We start from the raw sequence: 12,425 nt of genomic DNA, 5'->3' as shown, positions 1-12,425 counted from the left end.
AGGAGCCACTCAATTAGATTTAAAGGCAAGGTCTAGCAAATGCACAAATTATCTTGGCTTACCTCTTTATAGTCAGACTTTGAAACTTAAGATTTCAAAGCATTTCAGATTGAAAAATAGAGTCTCCAGCTGTTCTGCTAAGGGCTCAGAGTTCTGTTACCAAAAAGTTGAATGTGTTAGTGAGTACTTAGAATCCAGCATTCTGAATGTTGAGTATGAAGGATCATGCACCTGAGAGCAGTTGGGGCTATAAGGTGAGTCTGAGATTAGCTGGAAGTACAGGTATGACTCTCTCTTAAAAACCACAAAAAGGAAGGAAGGAAGGAAGGAAGGAAGGAAGGAAGAAAGGAAGGAAGGAAGGAAGAAAGGAAGGAAGAAAGGAAAAAGGAAGAAAGGAAAAAGGAGGGAAGAAAGGAAGAAAGGAAGGAAAGAAAGGAAAGGAAGGAAGAAAGAAAGAACACACAGAAAGAAAGAAAGAAAGAAGAAAGAAAGAAAGAAAGAAAAAGAGAAAGAAGAAAGATGACTAGGTACTGGGAGAGGGACTGCATATGTGCTGTCTGTTTGCTTATCGTTGGTTTTCCATAGAGCATCTACTCCTTTCTTCTATATAAAACATACCAATTCCTTAAAGATGACCAGCTAGAACCATAGAGTGGAGAAGAGTATTCCTCTATTATGTTCAGATGTGGCTTTTCATCAAGTGATGAGCTACAAGTTAGTGGACACATTTTATATCCCTCTTGACCTCTGTTTCTTACATGATGCAGCAAGGACAGGACAATCACAATGAAACTCATAGGAGAGCTGAGAAAAGGGTCAGTGGGTAAAGTGCTTGCTATGTGAGGATGAGGATCTGAGTTTTGATCCTCAGCTCATGTGTAAAAATCTGGGTGTGGCATAGATGTAATACCAGTGCTGGGAGATGGAGGCAGGGAGATCCCAGGATAGTTGGCCAGAGTGTAGTTAATTGGTGGACTCCAGGTCAGCCTATGAGAAACCCTATCCCCCAAATCAGGTGAGCATGCTAAGAAGATACCTGATGTCTACACCTCTGGCTTCAACAGGTGCATCCAACATCATACACATAAAACTCTCATTGGTTAAGAAGAAAAATGTGGATATGCACAATAGCTCCTGGTCTTTATAATACCAAGACTTGCTGTAGTAGTGAAGTAATGTCTTAGAGGAACCCTAATTTTGTTTTGTGAAGTAACAGTTTTTTGTTTTTGTAGCATCTCACTTTTCTTTCTGGAAATGTATTCTCATTTCTTTAGTGGTTATATGACTTCATTGTGTACCATTATTGGATGTTACACTACATTCTTAACCCTGAATCCCCAGGATTAGTTTCTGTTAGTCTCATGGTAGCTTTTGCTAACAGAGTTCTCAATGTTCAATTTTTTCTATCTAGCAAGTTAGATACAAAAATACCAAAGCCAAATTTCTCCTTTGCTGATAATTAAGCTTTGTTAATTTGCTATTTCTTCAGACCATCCAACTCATCATGAATTTAATGAGTTGTATATACTTGCTTGGACAAAGCTTAAAAGCAAGATGAAGTTGGTGCAGTTAAATAAGCCAATAATTTAATAACCCACCAAAATAATGTTCTAGAGAAGGATCACACTGAACAATCTTCTTTTTATATGTTTGTGTGTTTGTATGGCCAATTATAAGATCGATGTATATGCATATGTATACAAAGAAGAATAATTAGTAGTAGACACAGACCTTTAAATGACAGAGATGATGAGAGAAGAATATCTGTTGTGAACATAAGGAAGACATAAAACAAGATAAACTGAAAATAAAATAACCACTGAACTTTGGGTATCCAAAATAGAAACCTATTTTTTATCTTAGCCAAAAAAAAATGGCTATTTAGATTTGTTCACTAAATAAAATACTGCTGCCCTTCATTAGAATGTATGAGTTCAGAAACCAATGGAATGATAGAGCGGAAATGCTGAGAAGAAACAGCCAAGTAATGCTATCTGTTCAGTGAAGTGGTTTTCAAAACAGGGATAAATGACATTTCCAAATAAGTAAAAACTGGCAAAACTCAGTATAAATGTACTTTAAATCTTTTTTTTTCACCCCAGGATTAGGAATGTTTATGGGAGGGCAGGGAGAGAAAGAAGTATCTTGTAGGTATGGCCGCTGTGTCCATTCTGGGTCTTTTCTGTCCTTACAGCATCTACTGCAGGTAACAGAGAAGCTGCCCAGCAGCATCTAATAGGGCTGTTTTCACAGGCTTTCTGGAACCAATGATTCCCTTTTCTATCACGTTCACAAAATCTTCAAGCACAGCATCATAACCAGCTTCTGAAGGAACTTCACAGAAGTTTCTCAAGTATCAAAGTTTCTTCACTACCGATAGTCTTCACAATAGTCATTACAGGAATTAAGCGCTCTTTCAGTTTCTACCATTGTCCTCATCTTTACTAGTATACTGCAATGGGTCCAAGCAGCACCCTCCCCAAGCCCCGAACAGTGCCGCCTTCTACAGCTGCTCTGTAAGATCGGGAGCATCTGTAACTCCTGTCGTGTATTCCAACGTCACTTCTCCAAGCCATGGAATAGCTCTCTGATAGTGCAGCCTGTCATTCCTTTAGCTTTTCAATTTGAACTGTCACCTGGTCAAGATTTACTTTCAGCCCCTCTTCTCCAAACACTGAACCATCAGTAGCAATAGCCACATCTTCTTCTTTATAAATTATTTTATTTTTTGAGATAACTAAATCATTTCCCTCTTTCCTTTTCTCCACTGAAACCCTACTATATAACTGTCCCTACTTTCCTTCAAATTCAGTCTCCTTTTCTCAATATTTATTGTTACATGCATGCATTTGTATGTATATACATATATATTCCTAACTATAACCTGCTTATTCTGTATAATATATTACTTGTATGTTTTTGGCTGACCAGGTGGTATTGGATAACCAATTAGTGAGTTCTTCCTGGGGACTATATCTTACCCTGCTTTCAGCATTCCTTGGTTGTCTGTAGTTCTCGGTGTAGGGTTGGGGTCTCAGGGTCTCCCCCACCCCCCGTCCACTTTGGCATGTCTGTTCTCATTGTTCAGCTTATGTTTAGGTAGTCTGTTGGTGAAACTATGGGTTTGCCTTCTGAAATTTAATAGGAGACACAGTCTCAGAACAAACTCCCTGATTTTTATCTCTTACTATCTTTCCAATCCTCCTTCTTCAGTGTTCCCTGAACCTTAGGGGCAAGAGTTGTTTTGTAGCTATATTCATTGGGAGTGGACTCTACTATGCTGTTTGATAGGTTGTGGTTTTCTGTACCAATGTCCATCTTTTTTAAAGACAAGTTTCCTTGACAAGGGGTGAGGACAAATATTTAGAATGCAGTTAGGGATTATGATGGTGCAGTGATGTTGTGATTGTAACTTCTTCTCTAAGATTCATAATTTCACCAGACCTGAGTAGTTGGCTAGATTTCCAGTACTAGATATTATTTCCCTTTTGTTTAGTGGGTCTTAAGTACAATTATATAGCTACTGGTTACTGCCTAGATATGTGTGCCACTGCTACACCCTTAGGGTTATTGTGCCATCCTAGTCATTGTGATTCATAGGTGTCATAGCTGGGTAGGATTGTTGACTGCTTCTCTCCTTTAGAAGCTTGCATGTTCTTTTAGGTACCATAAAAGCTAGTCCCCAGAGAGGAGAATAGGCACATCTTTAAGCTGGTTCTATTGTCTACAACCCTGGAGCTTTAACTGCTACAACCTGAAAAGCAATTTTTATCCCATTCAAAAGAAGTATACTTAGAATTTCTCCATCAGTGTCTTCAGTGATTAGGACCAAAGACTTCTAGTGAGCATGGAAATATCAAGTGTAGGTACAATAGACTGGACACTAGAAGTTTTCTTTTTACTCAACAGAACATAGGCTTCTTGGAAAGCACATTTTCAACCTTTGGATGTATTAATAACACATTGGGAAATATATCCTTGATCAAATGTCATGTCTTCAATATAATTCATCATTGAAGGTTTTCCATCCTTCACTTTAATGATACTTTTTCTTCCAACTTTTGTCGTCGAGTAAAAAATGATGTTTCCATTTGCAGAAATTGTAGCAACTTAAGAAATTTCTTCCCTGGTTGTCACAGGTTTCTATTGCTTTTTAAGATCGCCAGTTAATAGCATCAGAAGCTAGCATGGCACTTCTCTTGATTTTCACTGGTTTAGCACCTTTGCTGATCTTGTTGAAGCCTTCCTTAGCAATAGAGTAGCCAAAACAGTAGCAATGGTGGTGCCATCCACAATCTCTTCATTTGTGTTACTGGCAAGGTCTTGAACAAATTTACTATTTCCATATTTACCCTTCAAATCTATTGCCTTTTCAATAGTGATGCCATCTTTTGATACTTTGGGACTTCCCCAACTCCTGTTCAATAATTATTGTTCTTCACTTTATCACCATTGTAATGGCTACAGCATAGGCTAAAAGATGTTGGTTGGTTGATTGAACATGAAGAGGTGGGTTTCTGCACAAAATTTTAAAATCTTTAACAGAAGCCTGAGTGAGATGAGGAGCCAATGCCTGGGAAACTGGTCTCATCTGTGAAAGAATTGTGGGTAGTAGAAACATTTCTGCACTGTGATTGTCAGAGAGCTACTGGTGAGACAGGTGGTCAGCCATGAGTGAAGGATAAAAAATGGGCATTAAATACATTTTCATAAGATATTCAGGCTAAGGAAAAATCATACTTGTTTTAAACTCAAATCTACAGAAAAGAAATAAAGACTGATTGGAAATGGTAAATATATGGATCTGGAATATGTAAACCACACATTTCTAAATAATATAGATAACAAAAATCAATAATATAAAATGTTTTTAAGTGGGTGATATTACAAATTGCATACCTCGTGTATTTATGTTATTTTAATTCCATATATTACTGAAGTGATGCCGATAGGAATGTTTGGCTATAAATGTATATGTAGAAAAGAATGGTATAAAATCTGTGGTCTGTGCTTGCTTAAAAAACTTATAGCAAATGCAGTACCAAGCAAAAGTGGGGAGGGGGAACCCTAGAAATCAAGGAATAATGAACCACAGATCTTTGTTCAGACTGAGTTGATAAACAATTCTAGGCTGACTAGGAAAAATGACTCAAAGCAGGAAAGAATAAAACCATCACTAAAGATATTACAGGTATTATTACAATAACCCTGGACTATTATGAGCGATTATATGCTAATCAACGAAAATGTTAAGACCAAGTAGTTTGATGATTTGCAACAAAATTATCAAATATTACTAAAGAGAAGACATGATAAACATTTTATCATTTAGAAACACTTACTGGATAATTAATACTTTCCACATGAAATTTCAGGCTGAGATGTTTTCACTGATTAAAAGTTTTGAAACGGATTTGCAAATAATCACAATTCTATAAAAACTTCTTGAAAGGATAAAGGAGAAAAAAATACTTCCCACTTCCTATGAGGCCAGCATTATCTTGATTCTGATACTACACAAAAATGTAAGAAAGCAGCAAAAATATACCTGCTTTCACTCTAGCCAACAAAACATCCAAAGGAAATATCAAACAGAATGTGGCACAGTAGTCTCATCATGATCACACCCATTATGAGAGGAAGGAAAATGATTTAACACTGGACATCCAAATACAAATTAATGCCAAAAGTAATTTGACAAAATTCAACCCCACTTATAATGATAATATATCAGCTACATAGACCCTTTCTCAAGACAAACAAAACACATTCAGACCACTGTTCCATAAGAATACATACCTTAGGGCATTACTCATTTCCTTATCTAACTATGTATAGACTGTAGGAATGAAGTTTTCTAATAAGGTAAGATTGATAAAAGAATTACACCAATAAGATAGCCTCGTTGGATGTGGACATGGTATTTGCACAGGCATTAGTTATTAAAGGACCACCTCAAAATCCTTTGGGAAGCAGAAGATGCATATGAGAAAAAAATCTTCAGCAGGTGTTGGCAAATAAACCCATGAACCAAATCTGATTTAGTTCCTGTTTTGAAAGTAGTTACATTGGAACACAGCCATCTATGATGTGCATGGCCTATAGCTACTCTCATATTACAAAGGTAGAGCTGAATTGTTACAGAGATCTTGTGGGCCACAAAGCCCAAAGTATTTACTGTCTGACTCTTCACTGAAAAAGTTTCTAACCTCTGGTCTAAAGGAAAGTAATTCCAGAGAAGATTAAGATTTTTCTAGGTGAGCAAATACCAGTTGAGAAATTTGACCCAGTTCCTTTTTCTAGGACAAATCTTTTTTTTTTCCTTACATAGTCATTTCTTACAACTGGATATTCTCTCTTGATATTTAGTCATCATTAATTTGCAATATTAGTGAGCAAAACCTTGTGTTAAAGAACAGATTAAATCATGCATGTCTTTCTTTAGGTCTTGGTAGTCTAAGATGTAATACTGGAAAGCTCTTGCTTCAGTAACTACATTTCAAAGCCAAAAATCTAGACTGTAGGGTCAGGTATAAAAGTGGTTAAGAGCACTTGCTGCTTTTGCAGAAGGCCTGGACTTGTTTCTCAGCACCCATCCACCTCTCTATGACCAGTTCTGGGGGACCCTAGCACTCTCTGGCTTGCTATGGAACCGCATATGCACATGGTGTACATGTATATATACAGGCAGATACCCCCAAATAAACAAAATTTTAAGTTAAAATAACACCCAGGGATATTGCAGCCAAAATTATTTAAACGTGTATTATTTCCATCATCAAGTTAAGTGTTGACTATAAGCAACAAGGATGGAAATTTAAGACATAGACTTTTTTTTGGGGGGGGACGTACTGGTTTCTCTAAGCCCAATGGTGTCCACACTTAGATGTGTTTGCCTTGCTTTTTTATTAGAGATGGGAATACCACCAATGGTCACTAACTGTTGGTCTGTGGTTAGTTTTGCACTTCTCTGAGATGCAGGGAGCCGTTATTCTTAGGTTTAGCATCCCAAACTTGTCCAGGTTCTCTGATATATGTTATCTGTGTTCTGCCTGGTCTACACTCTAGTTATGTCATTGTTTCTATTTATTGTTTCTATTTATTGCTTATATTTATTGTTTCTATTTTGACTTTAAATGCAACAGTTGCCATTCTTCAAAAAAGTCAGCTATGTTCTTAATTGTTACATGTTTACAACTTAATGTTTTTAAGAAAAACATGGTTTTCAGCAAGGGAGCACTTGGATGAAAAAACTAGTTTAGTCCCTTCACATCTAGGAAACAGGCTTTTAATCATTCATAGTAAAGTGTAGGATAAATTATCCATTGTAAAAATTCATTCCGCACACCATAAGGCTTTGGCGTGATTTGGTTCATTTAAATTTCATCTAGTACTACAATGTCACTCAAGGTAATTTGATAGAATTTGTAAACATGAAAATGTGTGGGACACTAACTTCAGTTACAGTAACTTTACCAGAAATTTAATAATGTAGAAATGAAAAGTTTTCCTCTTTTGTATTTGGGGTTTGTCATTAATTTCATAACCAAGTCAAAGTGAATGTTAATAGAGAAATTTTCTAACTGAAGCAAAATGTAATAGAAGAATTTGAATAAAAACCTTTGCTTTCTTTATGGTCTTTTCCATAAAGAACTCCCCTAATTCCATTGGTTTTCAATGAGCTTTGCATCTTACTTATTGTCTCAGTTTCTCAGTCCAAATGATTTTCAGATTGTTTCAGTCAGAATAAGTTATATGTAATAACAAGGTAGGATCGTAATCTCAGTGTCTGTACACAGTAGAAACCTACTGTGGCTTATGCATCGAGCTCTCCTCCTACTCTCTGGAATGGTTTTATAGCCATACTGTCTACTCCAGTGGATTTGAAGGTCCTCAGGTATATAAAATGATAGTCAGGTTTCCTGTTGGTCAGTAGTAGGCACATGGCTCCAGCCGAAGTAGAAAGAAAGCTGGACTGTGTAGGACTAGCACTGAGGTAGACAGTCTGTACCCCGTCAGTTATAGCTTGTTTCTTGTCCTGTCTCACTCTAAGGCTTTAGTAGCCACACTGCTTGGGAACATAATTAGTCTCATCTGTGCAAATTGTGTATGGTGCAGCTCTTGCCTTACTCTCCAAACTTCATACTGGCATTTAGTATTACTAAATATTTTCTATAGTAAGCGAATTATTTATTTATTATTATTATTATTATTGTTATTATTATATTTGTGTTTTAATTTTACACATTAGCCATGGGTTCTCCTGTACTCCCCCCTCCTGCCCCACCCCCACCTTCCCCCATCCTCTCCCTTCCATTCCCATCTCCTCCAGGGCCAAGACTCCCCTGGGGATTCATTTAAACCTGGTGGATTCAGTACAGGCAGGTCCTGTCCCCTCCTTCCAGGCTGTTGTAAACTAATTTTAAATAGGCACTCTCACTTTGTTCATATTTATGAAAGTGTAAATTTTTTTTAAAAAAAAGTACAAAATTTGCAATGTAATAATGTCAAGAGAAATCTGCTGCATATGGTATTTTCATTCATAGTACAAGCAACTAAAATCTTTTAGAAATAGCCTTTTAGAAATACTGATATAAAATCCTATTATGCTTATTAAATACTGTGTAGCAAAGTTACAATAGCCTTGTTTATCTGGCAGAAAATTATTTCTTTAATATGTTTTCTGGCTGAGTTCATATGAATATTCTATTATAAAGTTTATTATTTCTGTTTTCAAGACAGGGTCTCACTATGTAGCTCTGGCTGTCATAAAACTTAACATATAGACCAGGGTGTCCTCCAGCTCACAGAGCTCAGTCTGCCTCTGCCTCCTGATTGTCGGGATTAAAGTGTGTGTTACCACATCTGGCCTTTTTTTTTTTTTTTGTCTTTCATTTTGGTTTCCATTATATATTTTCTAAAATTTAGCTTTTGGAACAGTTTTGGGTTCACAGAAAAACTGAGTAAATACCAGAGTTCCTGTTTACTCTCTGTTCCCTAAAATATACTCAGAATCAACATCTGTACCAATTACTATTACTGATGAGCCTATATTGACATGTTATTATCACCTATAATTATCATTATGGTTCATTGTGGGGTATAGTCTATGATTCTGATAATTCATCTTAGGTACTTTTTAAAAAAAATAAAGGTTCATATGTTTTTCTATTACATGGTTATTAATTCCAAGTTATACCTTCATGTTTTTGGTGACTTTTTTTTTTGTTGTTGGTAGTCTATATCTATTTATTTTCCCCCTCCCCCTTTTCTCTTTCCCTCCATCTCTTCTTCTTTTTCTTCTTCCCCACTTCCATCCTCCCCTCATACCATGTATGATTCCAGTCATTTATTTTTCTAGTTGATGCGGTTATAGTATTTTCATGAAATCATTTGCAATCTAAAATTACAGATTCAAAGAATGCCCTGCCAAAAGATAGAGAAACTAAGAGGCTTCAACCTTTAATTCAAGACATGTATGAAAGTAGAGCTCCTTATAAACTCTTTGTGTTCTCTGTACTGTAGAGCAAAGTCATTAGGTTTTTCGTAAGATATCTATCTTAATATCCAAAGACCCTAATTATTATAGAGATAATTATTTGCAATGTAAGTTTGGTCATGGTGGCACATGCCTTCACTCTAGCATTTGGGAGGCAGAGGCAGTTAGATTTCAGTGCATTTGAGGCCAGTCTGGGCCACAGAGCTCATTCCAGGACAGCCAAGGCTATCTAGTGGAATACTATTAGAAAAAAAGAAAAGAAAGAAAGCAAAGGAGAAAGAAATGTAGTAGAGAATTAATATTTTTGTATGTTATTGTCAATACCTTTAAGTATTAGGTAGCCAATAGTGATATTTATATTGTACCAAGTAAAAATTACATAGTTAAGTACATTACAGTTTATTAAGTGAACTTAGGTATAGTTCAAATGGATTGTCCAATACTTGGCATTCACTTTTACATGCAACATTGTTTTTTTTAAAGTCTTCTTTCATACATTACATCCTAACCATAGCCTCCCCTCTCTCTTCTCCTCCCAACCTGTCCCCTTACCTCCCCTCTACCTTAGATCTCCTCCACTGTTTCCCTTCAGAAAAGAGCAGGGCTCCCAGGGATGTCAACCGAACACAGCGTAACAAGTTACAATAAGACTGGGCACAAACCCTCATATCAAGGCCGGACAAGGCAACCCAGTAAGAGGAAAAGGATTCCAGAGAAGGCAAAAGAGTTCGAGACACCCCCCCATTCACGGATAGGAGTCCCACAAGATCACTAAGCACACAACCGTGATTGTCACATCAGCCCCTGTGAGCCCCTCTGAGCCCTGCTTAGTTGATTCTGTCAGCCATGCTCTCCTGTGTCTTCGATCCCTCTGGCTCCTACAATTCTTCCTTCCTCCCCCTCTTCCATGGTGTTTCCCAGAGCTACACCTAAGGATTGGCTGTGGGTCTCTTTATCTGCATCAATTCTGGATCAAAACCCCTCTGATGACCATTGGGCTAGGCACTGATCCTATGAGTATAGTAGAAGACCATTAGGAGTCCTTTCATTGACTCTCTCTCTCTCTCTTTTTCTTTCTCTTGTTCTTTTCTTTCTTTCTTTCGTTCCTTCCCTTCCTTCCTTCTTCCTTCCTTTCTTTTTTTTTTTTTTTTTTTTCCAGTCCTGTTTGGGTCTATCCTAGGTCTCTCTGGTCCTGATCATTCAGGCAGTGTCAGGCATGGGCTCTTGTGGTATGGCCCTCAAGTTGATTACTCCTACAAGTTCTGAGCCACCATTAATTATTCTAGCACATCTTGCAAGCAGAACAAATTGTAGATTGAAGTTTTGTGGTGGGTTTGTTGTCCCAGTCCCACCACTGGAAGCCTTGCCTGGTTATAGAAGATGGCCAGTTCAGGCTCAGTATCCTTATTTTACAGGATTTTGGAATTATCATTTTTGTTTCATTTTACTTATTGGCTCAGCCCCATATAAGCCCTTAGCATTAATAACATATTAATTACAGAAGGATTATCTACTGTTAGGTACATAATATTGACTAACGCCAAGTACTTGTGTAGGTGAATGGTAAGGAATCAAATTACCTTCTTTGATAAGAAGTCAGCCTGTCATCTCTGATGCGGTGTAGATATTTGTAGAAATGGGATTTCATGAAAGCCGTCAGGGAAGTTGTGAGCACTCTGAAGAGCTGACTGACTTTGGGCTGTGACTAACAGTGTTTGCTTTGTCCACAGTAACTCTAGTACTGAATGGAGGTGGCTTGTAGACAGAGCGCAAGTCGGCAGCCGATGGACTTGGCTTCAAGCTCAGATTTCAGAGCTAGAATACAAAATCCAGCAACTAACCGATATTCACAGGCATATTCGTGCCTCCAAGGTATTCTCAGTGTTCTATTTTCGTTAAAATTGTTACCTGTATAATTTCTCCCCATTTCTGCACACAAAATAATTTTTATTAAGTTTCATAAAAGTAGCTAGCTTAAGATATTCATACATTAATTTCTTAAAATTGATGCTACTTTTGTAAAGCCTTTATATATAGTAACTGAGTTCCAGTTGATAAAAATAGTATACATTTTTTCAAAAATTTTATTATGGTTATATATCATAATTTGCCATATTGTTCATTTTTATGTATACAATTTCATAGTATTTTATTTAATATTTTAATAATATAGACATCTATTTCCATAACTCTTTTCATCTTTTAAAACTGAAAATACTATACCTATTAAACAATGTCTAGTTTTCCTTCTCCCTAACCTTAACCCTAACCATGTCTGTTTTCAAGTATCTCATGTATGTGGAAACATAATAGTTACCTTTTTATGACTGGCTTATTTTATAGCCTACTGCCCTTTTCATTTTATGCACATTTTAGTATAAATTTGAATCTTTCCTTTTCAAAATCTGAATAATTGTATATTTATCACATTTTGTTTATCCAGTGATAGATTTAAGTTCTGCATTTTAACTGTTGTGAGTAAGCTATCAATAGAGTACAGAGAGTTTCTTTTCAAGGCACTCTTCTCAGTAGAACATGGTGTATGCCTTTAATCCCCAGACTTGCAGAAGGGAGGCAAGTGATTTCTTTGAGTTCAAGGTCTCCTTGCCTACACAGTGAGTTCCAAGTCAGCCAGGGCACAATAATGAGAGCCTTTCTCAGAAACAACCAAACACAAAAACACAGCACTCTTTCAATTCTTTTAGCTATACATCTAGAAATGGAATTACAGGATTGCATGGTAACTCAGTTGTTAATTTTATTTATTTATTTATATTCATTCATTCATTCATTCATTCATTCACTTATTTATGGAACTGAGGACTGAACTCAGGGCCTTGCACTTGCTAGGCAAGTGCTCTACCACTGAGCTAAATCTCCAACCCCCCAGTTGTTAATTTTTAATGAACTGTATTATACAGTTGTT

The 12,425-nt window shown here is 36.7% G+C and overlaps 1 protein-coding gene and 1 pseudogene across 12 annotated transcripts in view; one reads left to right on the top strand and one right to left on the bottom strand.

Moving 5' to 3' along the window:
- Kansl1l (KAT8 regulatory NSL complex subunit 1 like) overlaps positions 1-12,425 on the top strand; it is a 96,504-nt gene that overhangs the window by 26,604 nt on the left and 57,475 nt on the right. For all 12 annotated transcript variants that reach the window (XM_036173526.1, XM_036173527.1, XM_036173525.1 and 9 more), the window contains exon 3: positions 11,230-11,371. In XM_036173526.1, coding sequence (XP_036029419.1) covers positions 11,230-11,371 — 142 coding nt within the window. The remainder of the gene's footprint in view (positions 1-11,229; positions 11,372-12,425) is intronic.
- On the bottom strand, positions 3,725-4,657 carry LOC118573347 (annotated as a pseudogene).

Source organism: Onychomys torridus, chromosome 23, assembly GCF_903995425.1.
Source record: "Onychomys torridus chromosome 23, mOncTor1.1, whole genome shotgun sequence".
In the NCBI taxonomy this organism is placed as follows: Eukaryota; Metazoa; Chordata; class Mammalia; order Rodentia; family Cricetidae; genus Onychomys; species Onychomys torridus.
The sequence above is the reverse complement of the archived record's forward strand: the minus strand, read 5'-3'. Positions and strand labels throughout refer to the sequence as shown.